The sequence below is a fragment of the Rhinolophus ferrumequinum genome, chromosome 26 (genome assembly GCF_004115265.2).
Source record: "Rhinolophus ferrumequinum isolate MPI-CBG mRhiFer1 chromosome 26, mRhiFer1_v1.p, whole genome shotgun sequence".
Taxonomy (NCBI): Eukaryota; Metazoa; Chordata; class Mammalia; order Chiroptera; family Rhinolophidae; genus Rhinolophus; species Rhinolophus ferrumequinum.
This window is the reverse complement of record NC_046309.1, coordinates 25,832,579-25,845,643: the sequence shown is the minus strand read 5'-3', so window position 1 is coordinate 25,845,643 and position 13,065 is coordinate 25,832,579. Positions and strand designations below refer to the sequence as shown.

The following is a 13,065-nucleotide window of genomic DNA, read 5'->3' as shown; positions in this document are numbered from 1 at the left end:
GACACCATCCATAGTTATTACAATACTATTGGCTTTATTTCCTATGCTGTGCTCTACATCCCTATTTTTATAGCTAGTGATTTGTACTTCTTCATCCTTTTTTAAAAAAGTTCAGTTCTCTAATAGAAGTCATAAAAACAATATTTCAAAATGTTTGTAGCACCCCCTGCTGGCTGTATTGAGGCACTTCTTAAATAAAGAGTCGCTTCAGATACTACTGCTCAATACTTTAGGCATACACACCATTTCTCTTTGGAGTTGTCGTTTAGAAATAGTTTCATTTGCATCCAATATATAAAATTGGATTGCAATTTTAATTGAAGGCAATTTACTTTGTAATTTGTCCATTGATATTTGAACAGTGCTTATCTTTCCAGATAATGTAATATTTGTTGGAGACAAATTATTTGCCATAACCTTTTTACTAATATTTCACATGAAATTCAGTGGGGGATTGGCATCACCCCCAAAGTCCCTGTTTTATTATAAATTATGGCACCATGAGCATCCTTTGTACATAAATCTGTATGCATGTTTATTGTATGTTGAATACAAAGTTGCAATATTCATTAAGTTTTGTAAGAGGAGCAGTTTGAATCTTGAAAGACATCCATCCTCTGGGGAGGGGTTGGGAGTGGGGAAGACCTAAGAGCTGGCATAGCCACGAGAACAGCAGTTGTGGTTGTCTGGCTTGCCAGTGTGAGGCAAGCCACGGTCTGGAGTGCAGTGACGACGCCTCTCAGGGGCTTTGTGTCTGGAAGAAAAGTATTTAAAGGAAGCCTAATTTTCTTGTTGGTGCTACATGAAGTGGCAACCACTGAATTTCGGTTTCTCAAGAATAAAACTCAAAGATGCTGAATGCTACCTGAGCAAAGGTCATTTCCTAAATGACAAGTTAAGCTCAAATGACAGAAAATTTAGGGCCGTTGTTTATAAAACATTGGGTACATTTTAAGTGTGATCTTGCCCTAACTTAAAGATAAATTTATCTTTGTTTAATAAAAACATGTTTTCATGTTATGTGTACACCCTTTATTCACTATTTTAACAAAACGTTATTGAGATTACACAGTGTTTCCATCGTGTTTTAGGTTCTTTGTTTTCACGCTGTATTGTAATGGACGGTTTACTTGTTTCCCCACTGAGAGCTCAGTGCTCATTGGGTAGGTGGCTGAATGGCTGGGTGGGTGGAAGGATGGATACTGACTGTAACAGGACTGCAGGTAGAATCTTCATGATTTCCCCATGGCCTTTAATGTTCTTTTCATTTCTGAAGTAATTGCTCACTTTTGTGTGCATATGAAGTCTGACAGTTAAGTTCGTGAACTTGTTGCAATGATGTTGCTAACTTTTTTGGATATCAGAGGGTGTATTCATTATGAATTTTTACCAACTAGACAGTTAACCAAGTTTACTATTTGGAAGTGCTGAAAAAGCTGTGCGGAAAAGGTAGATGACTTGAAGTTTTTGTGGCTCTTGCATCACGACAATGCACCAGCTCACACAGCACTGTCAGTGAGGGAGTTTTTAGCCAGTAAACAAATAACTGTATTGGAACACCCTCCCTACTCACTTGATCTGGCCCCCAGTGACTTCTTTCTTTACCCAAAGATAAAGGAAATATAGAAAGGAAGACATTTTGATGACATTCAGGACATCAAGGGTACTACGATGACAGCTCTGATGGCCATTCCAGAAAAAGAGTTCCAGAATTGCTTTGAAGGGTGGACTAGGTGCTGTCATCGGTGCATAGCTTCCCAAGGGGAGTACTTCGAAGGTGACCATAGTGATATTCAGCAATGAAGTATGTAGCACTTTTTCTAGGATGAGTTCACAAACTTAATTGTCAAACCTCGTATGTCTTCGGGTGTGTTCTGTGGCTGACTACACACACGGATATTTTAAGTACTGTTAACTGAATTTATTGTCTAATAAAACATTATTTATTCTGATTCAGTAGAAAGTCTTAATCATAGGCTTTGTTAAAAGAATTGTAGCTTGTTAGTCACACCCTTAATATAACACAGTCTTAAAAGCTAATGATTGCCTTTTCTAAGTTAAAGTTCCATGATTGTAAATTTCTGTGGTCCTTGTATAACAAAGATGTATAATCTATTAGTACATGCTAACATTGTGATATTAGTCTGATGATGAATACATGTATCTGCATTAGTAAACAATATTAAATGTTTTAAATCAATTTATTTTCATAGCATTTCTCCCTACAATAATGGTAACTTTATTAGCAATATAAAACTTCATTGAATTACCACAAAATCAGTATTAACATAGATCTTAATTAAGAATGTAAGGCTCTTTGCATATTATACTACATAGCTTAATTTTAGCTTGTCAAATATGAAGTTATTGTAAAATATATTTTGGAGTAACAGAAAGTAGTTTTGCTTCCACCAATGCCATCTACCTACAATTTTAGAAGTAAATTCATAGAGTCTGTTTAGACCTCCTGAAATGACTGTAGAAGTTATGAACCAGCTGATTTTGGCACATACCTTGACTTAATAAATGAGGAAACGTGGGCCTAGAGAGATTAGGCGAACTTTCCACAGTCCTGGTGCCTGAGCCACGTTTCCTGATTAACCACCCAGAGTTTTTCTTCCTTGCTTCCCAGTTAGAGAACAGAGAATAAAATTATCTTATCAAATGACCAGGAAGGGTGTTTTGCTGAATTAATTAGCTTGTAGTGTCTCTGAACTATGTGTAGCATTTTCATATTTCTCTTTGTTTCAGAATGCAAAGTATGGCGAAATCCACTAAATTTATTTCGGGGCGCTGAATATAATCGGTAAGCATTTTGGCAGCTTGGGAGACAAATGGGTCCAGTTCAGAGAGCAAAGACAGCAGCACATGTTTTTGCTGGTTCATTCAGGGGTCATTGTAAGAGTCTGCTTAGTGCTTCCATTTTTTTGATACTATCTTCAAATGTTGTGATTTTTCTGTTTTGCAAGTACTTTAGCATTGAAATTGGGATAATGTTCAAAAATGTGTAGCTTTTAGAAATTTTCAATTATAGTTATTCTTTTTATTACATATTACACAGTCAAAATATTTTGAAGCTTACCTGGAAGATGGTTATGAAGAAGCCACAGAAGTTAGGTTGAAATTTAATTTTGCAGTGTAATTAGACAAATCAGAATGGTCTGTCATAGCTTTTGGGAAATGTCTAGTCATAATACTAATTAGGGAAGGTTTTCATCAGCTAGTGCTAGTAAAGTTTTATGCCAAAAATACAGGGGAAAATGTTTACTTCTTTACTGTTGATATACTTTCTAAAGAGAGAATAGGGTGATTTAATATATAAAACATTTTGGGTGTCAAAAAAATGTACACACATGACTTGTACTCATCTTTTGTTATCAGTATATATTGAGTATTATAATTTTAATACAGTTTTTTCCTTTCTTAAAATGTGTATACATTTTTTTGGCACCCTCTGTACAAACACACTTTTTTATTCATTGGCGAAGTTTGAGTGCTCAGTTAATGGTTGACAGTTCAACTCCTGTGCAGCTTAATATTTTGTAGGTCTTGCTTTCCTTTCTTAGAAGCATCTGACAGTCTTACTTTGCCTTTACAGGTACACTTGGGTGACAGGACGAGAGCCTCTGACTTATTATGACATGAATCTCTCTGCCCAGGACCACCAGACTTTCTTTACTTGTGACTCGGACCATCTGCGTCCCGCAGATGCAAGTACGGAAAATCCTTTAGTTAGTTGCTAAGTGGGAGGGCCTTTTGGTCTTTTTTAAGTTTCAAGGTTACTGCTATTGAAGTATCCGCTCTATAAAAACCCCAGTGAAAAAAATATTAAATTGGAGATTGACTAGTAGAACCCAGAATTCTGATACCTAAATGAAGGTTTTATTACAATGAAGTATCGGTGTAGTAATGAGTCCCTCATTATAATTTAAATTATTATTTAAAAAAAAATACTAAAGTTGGATTTACATGTTTTAAAGAAATAGAAATCTTACATGAAGCTAATTAATTCTTGGTTGGTTGCGATAGAATGAAGGGTCATGTCTTCTTGATGATATTCTAATTAGAAATTAGGATTCAGTGAATCTAAATGATTAACAAATATATTGTAGTGATTTATATGCCTATTTATTGGTTTACTAGCAATGAATGAGGACATGGCCTTGGCTATTGGAATCCATATTTGTTTTCCATCCTAGAAAAGACTTTGTTGAACATGCACTTGACACTGCTTGGGTCCTAAGTAGTCCTAGTGATATTTTTTTATATTACCAACCTTAAAGTAAATAGGTGAAAACAAATCTTTAAGAAGAGGAGTATATACATACTCCTAACAAACTAACTTAGAAGACACAACTTTATAATACAAATAAGGGGATTGTTACCCTTTTTTAGGAGGTACTCTTTGCATGCTGGAACTTCACAGTAAAATAAATATCCGAAGCATTGAGCTTCCCACAGTATACTCACACACTGCTCAAACACTGAAAAAGGGGCTTGCAGCAAACTTTGGGAACAGGTACACATGTTAAGCAAGAGCCTAAAGCACTTTTTTCTGACCCAACTCAATTCTTCAAATGGTTTTAAAATGTTCTAATATCCAGAGCCTGTAGCAAGTGCTTTGGAAAATGACCAATAGAAATGAAGTTGTGCCGAAGTAGAGGGAAGAAGAGATTAATAGCAATGTCATCTCAAAATGTGTAAAATAACATCCATCCTTTAACAACAAATGGCACTAGTGAGCAAAAGAAATAGTAACTCCATCAGGGTGCCTTTTCTTTTGTTGATTAAGAAACCATCAAGATTCAGTCTCTAAGCTTGTAGACTACGGATTAGTGTATAAAATTTAGTTCTGTAGTTTTATGAGCGCAAGAAAGACTTGGTCTCAGCAATTGAAGGACAACTGAAAAGCAAATTAGAACATATTTGTGTGGTTTTGGAGGTTAGGGCTGGCTCTTCTGGTAAGTGAAATATTCTCTTGTAATTCAAGCTGGAAGTTATCAGTTTAGCTGTTGTCCTGTACTGAGTCTTTCTAATTATGTGTATTGTATGACTTGCTTTTTTCTGTTTTTCTAAAATAGTAATGCAGAAAGCCTGGCGAGAGAGAAATCCCCAAGCTAGGATTTCTGCAGCTCACGAAGCCTTAGAGATAAATGAGTAAGTGTGGGAAAATCTTGCTTTTAAGAAGGATAGCTCATTCTTTGCTAAATGTATTTAGTTGCCATTGATGGGATACTGATATTAAGATATGCATTTGAACTTGAGGATTATTTTGGGGGGGGGGCATTAGTTTAAAAAAACAATTTATGTAGGACTTTCATGTGAAGGTGGTTTTAGCCATTTTAGAGAACAATTCAGTGGTTTTGCTTGACTCGAAATTAAATCCTTCAAGGGCTATCCATGGGATATTGTGAGTATGTAAAATAAATATAGTTATTTACATGTCTAAAACATTTTGACAGGGAAAATCTCATAGATGTAGAATGGTCATCTGTGCCATCACATTTTCTAGCCAGAACTTTTGCTAGTGGGGAAAACAATTAAAACATAAGGAGAAAAAATTACATTTCAAAAATATTTCAAGATCAAGACAAAGATGACAGGAAAGGCTGTCCTTCATGTTGTTAAACATTCTGTGGGTTCTCAAGGAAGGCTGGGAAATTGCTTCTGGAGATCTCAGAAAATGAGAAAGATTCTTACAAGCAGAATCAGAGAGCTCAGGGTTGGCAGAGACCTTAAAGGTCACTTAGCTCAGCCACCCATCTGGTGCCTGAATCACCTCAACACTCTCCCTGCCAAGCGGTCATTGTGAAACTATTTTATGATTTTTTTTCTGAAGAAGGTTACAGAATCTTCTTTAGTGGATTTAGGAAAAAGTGTCACTTGAGAGTTGGAAATCCTGCCACTTTAACTTGTTGATCTATTTGGTTTTGGATTCTGTCATGCAACATATTTATTTTCCAGTTTCTTGTCATCTACAAATTTGATATGCCTGCTTTCTGTGTGTCATCCATGTTTCTGATAAAAATATCAGGGCCAGGGATAGATCCCTGTGATATGACATACACAAACTACCCTCCAGAGTCGTGTCTTCATGAGTCATCATCCATGGATATTGTTTGACTAAGCCACCGGTAGCACTGTGATTCAGCCCATATTTCTCCATTTGGATCTTAAGAATGCCAGTTGTAGCTATGGATCTTTCATGGATAGTAAATCTATTAGAGTAAACTAAGCCAGCACAAACTGACTTGTTTCGTCTTAGTGAATTGAAGCTAGCTCTGGTGTTCACGACTTTCTTTTTATAATGCTTAGAGACCATCCCTTTAATAATCCATTAGAATATCTTTCCAGATCACTGTTCTGTAGTTTGGGAAGCCTGCCCTCTTCCCCTTTGTGAACACTTATGCTACCTGTGTCATCTCGTCTTCCAGTGCCTCTCCATCCTTGTGAGTCCTCGGTTGTCCACAGAGGGCAGCTCCTGGGCCTGCCTGCAACGTCTGTTGGCTTCCTGGGATATACCCATCCCAGCACAGTGATTCATTTAGGGTAGATCAGTTATGTGCTATCTTACATCTTTTTTTAAAACCTATTTGAGAGTTTAATTACTTCTCCCTTTTTCAGTCTGACAATTGTTCTCCTTGATGGAGAATCTAGGAACAAAATAGGAGTTAGAGAATTTTGCTTTCTCTTTATTATCTGCTGCTACTAACTGTAAACTTTCCTTGTTTTGTTGTTGTTGTGCTGTTTATCTTTTTTTACTTATTTATTTTTGTGATGACTTTGGAGGCATTACGGTGGTGTTAAGGTCTTAAACATACTTTAAAAACGAATAGATGGTGTCTTTAGCATTTTGTTTCATTTTATCTTTATTTTGTTTTGCAAGCTTTAGCTAATTTGGAGTTTTAGCTCTCCTGATGTTCTTATAAGCTCATGCCACTCTGTTATAGTCCCTCGTTACATGCTTCTTTCCATCTTTTTAAACAAGTCCTTTAAAAATCTGACCTGTGAGAGATCTTCATGCAGCTGTATTAAGCCAGGTTACTTTAATATCACCCATCTTTTCTTCCTGAGAGGACCATTGTGACTGCAGTTACTGTTGGATATTTGGAAGCTCCTCAACCGTCTTAAACCGTTTTTCCTTCTGAGTCTCATGCCATTGAGTCATGCCTCTTTTCTTTGAATTTTGGAAGTCCACCTTACCCTCTTTGATTACTCTCAACTCCAAAATGACATAGTAACTCTCTCTGAATGTTCCTATCAATTTTCATTTCACCAACTATTTTTTTCTTCTTGGTCAGAATTAGGTCCAGAGTTGAAGTTCCCCTAATTGCTTCCTCTACCATCTGGGAGATAAAATTGTTACCAAAGTAAGTCAAGACCTGTCGGGTGCCCTGTTTCTAAGCACATGAGACTTGTAGCAGGTATCTGGATGGTCGACCCCCCATCTCCACACTTCTTGCTTCTGTATGTGTATTGTGTTGTGACAAGGATGCCTCGTCTCTCTCTTCCATCAGCTGAGCAGTCTGTTCTGTACCCCAACCATTAGCACTTCTGTTGCTCTCCTTTCTCCTTCACTCACAAGCTCTTAGCATGTTTCTACCCCAGTCTCATGAGTTTCACATGGATGTGTGTTTTCTTGGCCAGTAGTGCTACTCTGCCTCTCCTAAGATACTATTGTAATATAAATGAACAAAGTAAGCAAGCTGGCCCTGACCTGTCCTGAGTTCCCAGCCCGCCGACTATAATCTTATAGCTCATTCCTCTGATACTGTATCTGCCACTCAGAATTATAATCTCGGTTTTCACTTCATTACCCTTGGCCCATATTTATATGTCGGCCCCTGAAGCCTTAAGTATTGCTTCCCGAGGCCGATCCCAGTTAGTTTCTCTAGTGAATCACTGGGCAGTTTCAGCATCATTGTTACTCTTTCCAAGTCATATCTACTGCCCTCCATAGTAATTGGCTGACAGCATTTTTCCTGGGCATTTTCCTCCCAACCTCACCACATTCCATTTAGAGCCCCATTGGTCGATCAGTCCTGCCTGAACGTAGAAGGAGTGGCTAAGAACTTGCAAGACCCCTCCTCATGGCCAGCATTAACTAGTGACCCCAAACCTCACATGAGCCGTAAGTTCAGCCTTTTGTCCGAGCTGGCCACTGCGGTTTATGAATAGTAAAAGTGACAGTTCGTTTTACTTTCTGTTTATTTTCTCTCTTGTGGTCTGATGGAGATTCTGTTAAGTAGGGAAGTGACCACAGAGAAGCAGTGGAGTAGAAGGAAAGCAAAGGGGTCCCTGCAGCTGAGGACCTCTGTGGTTGGCTCCGGCCTCAGCGTTTCCCTAGTACATTCCCTTTCTTGGGCAGTTGGCTTGTTCTCATAGGGTGTGGAAGGTTTAAATTTCCAAGAGCTCCCCCTGTTCGTTAGTGAACCGTTTGTCCTTTCTTGCCCCCTACCTTAAAGAGTTGTTGAAAGGATTAAATGAGACGATATATGTTAAGTGCCTGGTACAGTGCTTAATACACACAAAGCAACAGGTGGAGCTGTTATTGTTGAAGGCATGAGGTATAACTCTTGTTTGCTGCTGAGGCCGAGTACAATGGTGAGCTCTTCAGAAATAACACTGCCCATGGGTTCTCCAGTGTGCTTGTCGGACATAGAAAACCTGTGCTCACTGGAACGAGAAGCACTGCTTTTTCCAATGAGTAATTTCTTTGATTTACTGAATCTGTGTTTGAGAATAGAGACGATGTTTAGTAACAGAAGGAAATGTGTGTCTAGTCCCTGCACCTGTGAGTGTCGGGGGAGCTAGTTAATGCCGCTGTCACCACTGCCCTCGGTAGTTGACATGTACTGAGCATGTTCCACCTGCTGGCGACTGTACTGCGCACTTTCCATGCATCAGCTTACTTAACCTGACAACAACGCTGCCACAGAGCGGCCACGCTGTTCTCCGTCAGGGAGGCAGACTGATACCTTCCCAAAGTGACACACTGAGAAGGGGCAGAGTCCACGTGTGAGCCATGCTCCTAACACCGTGCATCCTCCCTCTCGAGCTGAAATATAGACATTTCTTTTGTACCATTATTTTGTGTCAACAACTACACCAGGGGTGCATGAACCAGGCGGCCACTCTGCATGTTTTGACGTTAACTCCTCGCCCTTCTGCATGCACTCCCACGGCTGCCACAATGTTCTTGAATTTGGAACTGATGATGGCTCTTATCTGAATGGACAGGTGTGCAACTGCTTATATTCTCTTGGCTGAAGAGGAAGCGACAACCATTGCCGAAGCAGAGAAGCTGTTTAAACAGGCCCTGAAGGCTGGGGACGGCTGCTACCGGCGTTCCCAGCAGCTACAGCACCACGGATCCCAGTACGAAGCCCAACACAGTAAGGTTTCCTCCGGCCGACATGCGGGGTCAGAACTGTAACATGATTCATACGAGCACCTTTCAGGCCAGTTCAAAATATCGTTCTCCTAGATGGGAATAAATCCTGGTTGTGCTTTTGTGTTCACTCATTTTTCCCTTCCCATAACAGCACTGTACGTAATGAGCTTATAGCTGCGTTCCTCTTCACATTGACACTCAGCTTCTCTTTCTGCCCATAGAGTCCTAATTCCAGAAATAAATGGTAATCACCTGTAGTGGTAACCTCCTGTCTCCCCAGAAGTCTTATGTATTTCTGTTTATCATTTGCTCCTCTGCTCCATGAATTTTAAGTCCTAATTGGGAAACAGGACTTAAATTAGTGTTAATATTATCAATCAGTGTTAATAGTATCTTATGGGTCTTCCACAGCTTAGGTTGAAATAGGACAATTAAAACTGTAACAGTTATTGTGATCGTCTTAGTATTTAGCTTTTATTTAGGAACCTTTGGTATTGGCTTCCAGAGCAAAAGAGCCATACATTCCTAATTATTTATCTTTTTTACATCAAAAATAATGACTTCTTTTATTTAGTACCACTCTTTAAAATGAGACCTTACACTTCAGTACACTAAGCTGAGAGAGTCAGTGATATTTTGCGGGAATGGTATAAAAACAACAAAATCGTTTCTGGAATTCCCCCAGCCCCCTGACTTCTCGGTTTGTTGGTTAAGCAGAAATTTAGTGATCCTCGTGAGAGGGAGTGTTTTCATCATCCAACCTAACTTTGGGTTATTTCCTCAAGGTGGAATTTCTCTCACTTCATTTCTTGCTCCTGCCCCTTTGGAGAGTAGGAGTGTATATATTTGAGATGATAAGATTATATTTTAGTGTTAAACTTGGATTTGGTGCAGAAACTGAGTGCATTGGTCCCTATGACTAAGGTGCAGCTGAATCTTTGCTTTATGGCCTGTGTATACACGAACGGGTCCATACAACCCATTAATACACAGGTGTCTATTTTTATTCTGCATCGAGTCTGTGTTGATCAAATCTCTAATCACCATCTGTATCTTGCTTTAAAAAATATGTATAACAATGAACTTTGAAGACATATTAGTAAATGTCTACTTTGTAAACTAAATAAGGATTAATATATAAAATTACGTAACCTGTAATATAACTTAAGAAATTTTCTTTATTTCTTTTCTCTTATAAATTAAATTCTTTCAACCTATTGCCTAGATCTACCCCCAAAATATAATCACATCTTTAAAATAATTTGTAGGTACTTGGCAGATATTCAGCACACATCTTGTTCTCATTGTTTAAAACTTGAAATGTTAGGACTTTAGTCTTAACATCTTTTAATAGCTACATATTATACATGTACTTAATCTATAACAGGTGTGTCATATTTTTCTCAAACATGGTAATTTTATTGAGGATTAAGCACATGCATGTTCTCACTGGCCTGGGAACATACCCAAAAAGACATATAATTACATAAAAGATTAAGATACGAAGTTGTTAATGTACTTTTTAAGGGCCGTTTTGGTGACTATTATTATAACTATTTAGCTTGTCAGTGCTTTCTCTAACACTAGGGTAGTTTTTCATTTTGTTGCATACTCTATTGTCATATCTGGAATGTGTTATATTGCCATCTAAAATCGACTGCTTTGGGGACCTGGAGATGATTATGATGTCACTAGTGTTAGAGAAAGAATAATATAAAACAGAAGTTCAAGATGAGGCTTCTCTAGACTTAATGTCAGAAGGAAAAAAAAAATGGTTCATCAGGATGCAACCTGAGACTGGCCTCTGGCGTCCTCGCCAAAAGCGTGCACACTGGAAGGATGTGGAATTCCTGCTCCTAAACCCATGCAACGTGGGTACATTCATTTTCCCAGCTCTTTGTGCATGTGCAGATGACTTTATTTATCAAATATTCACCATCCTAACTCAAAAGCATGGGTGAGATGACGGGTCCCAGGAGTTGACCTCTGGAAGTCTAAGCACTTTGACTTTGCCCTCGTGCATTCGTTCTGCCAGTGAAGCCATCAGGATGGCTGGAGCCCGCGGTGGAGAAGCTGGGAGCAGGTTTCGTCCTCTCCAAGGTTTTCCTTGGTGGGCGTGGCACCTGGGACCCTATATTTCTCCTTGCTGCTCAGCTGGAAGCTCCTGTTTCGTTTTTAATTTTGGTGTTTTATATCACCCTTTTCAGGACGAGACACCAATGTCTTGGTCTACATCAAAAGAAGGCTAGCAATGTGTGCCAGAAGACTCGGAAGGACGAGGGAAGCAGTGAAAATGATGAGAGATGTGAGTCTGAATTTGTTTGGGATCAGTGGCAGTGCACTGGACTTAGAGAGGGAGGGGCCCACTGAATGTCCATAGCAGGGCGTACCAGTGAGGTGTGCTGGTCCATGGGCACTGCAGCCATTCCACGTGGAGTTCAGCTCTAGCTCCTAACTTACTGCATGAGTGATCTTGACACGTTACTTAACTTTCCTGTGCCCTGTTTCCTCATCTCTAGAATGACGGTAACAATAACAATACAGTAATAATCATGGTTACTACTTTGGATTGTTGCAAAGATTAAATGAGATAATACATGCAAAGCTTTTAATAGAGTGACTAGCGTATTAAAGAAATCTCAGTAGATATCCTTATTATTAAACCTCGGGACTGTAGCCAGAAGCCAAGAATGGGATCAGCCATCTTAGCTAACTGATGTTTTTTGTGTTTAGTTTTTAAGAAGAATTGAATAAACTATGGGTCAAATTGCTGCCCTCAAATTTAATAATATTCTGATCTGATCTTATTGTAGTCATTTCAAGCATTTTCCTAGGTTCTTGAATCAGGATATTTTATTAGTAGTCGGCAACATAGGAAGAGAGGAAGTAGTTTTAAAGTGAAAGTTTTAAAGTGAAACAACCAAGGAAGGTTGTTATTATTATGTAATTTTAAATGAAAACAGTAGTTTTAAGGGAAACCCACTGAGGAACTTTTACTTCCACATTTATTTTTTTAGATAAGAAATACTTTTCATAAAGAAATTGACATCAGTGTCAACTGTATTTATAAGTCATTTTCTTTTTAAAAACAATTTCAGAAAACCTTTGTCAACATTTCATTCTTCTGCTATCTTCCTGGATTAGTAGAGGAGCTAACTGCCCATTATAAAAATGGGAGAGCCCCGAGGCAAGATAAAGCGGCATCTTGCCCACTTCTGAGCTTTGGGTTTGAGAACAGGACTGTGTAAACCTGGTGAGTCCTTTCTCAGTTTGTCTCCAGAAGGGCAGTTACTCGTGTGAATTCCTAGCCAGTCTGTGGAGGCAGGGACCTGCACCCCAGGCCACCAGGTTATTTCTGCAAGTTGTAGCATAGTGTTCAGCCCCAAACAAGACCTATGCTTGGGTTCTGGCTACTCCATTGGACAGCAGTGGTGTCCCCAGTGGCTGTCCCCAGACCGGAGGACAGGAGCAAGAGGAGGAAGATTCTGAAGTAATTTTATTTGATTGAAGGTGATAGATGCTCCTTCAGGCACAGCCACGGCAGAGGGCTCTCAGGAGTAGATTCTTTTGGTTGAAGGAAGAATTTAAAGAATGTTTGCGATAAAGTATATGAGCTACTTCTAAGAAAAGGAGATTTCTGCAGCGACATGAACTTGCCCTCAAGCTTTTTA

The 13,065-nt window shown here is 38.9% G+C and overlaps 1 protein-coding gene across 8 annotated transcripts in view; it reads left to right on the top strand.

Moving 5' to 3' along the window:
• The window catches only part of ST7 (suppression of tumorigenicity 7), a 249,212-nt gene that overhangs the window by 154,302 nt on the left and 81,845 nt on the right, over positions 1–13,065 (top strand). For 5 of the 8 annotated variants that reach the window (XM_033098862.1, XM_033098867.1, XM_033098861.1 and 2 more), the window contains exons 4-9: positions 2,752–2,806; positions 3,599–3,714; positions 5,082–5,157; positions 7,302–7,370; positions 9,241–9,395; positions 11,602–11,699. In XM_033098862.1, the coding sequence (XP_032954753.1) occupies positions 2,752–2,806; positions 3,599–3,714; positions 5,082–5,157; positions 7,302–7,370; positions 9,241–9,395; positions 11,602–11,699 (569 nt within the window). The remainder of the gene's footprint in view (positions 1–2,751; positions 2,807–3,598; positions 3,715–5,081; positions 5,158–7,301; positions 7,371–9,240; positions 9,396–11,601; positions 11,700–13,065) is intronic. The other 3 variants (XM_033098864.1, XM_033098868.1, XM_033098863.1) reach the window with 1 other exon arrangement.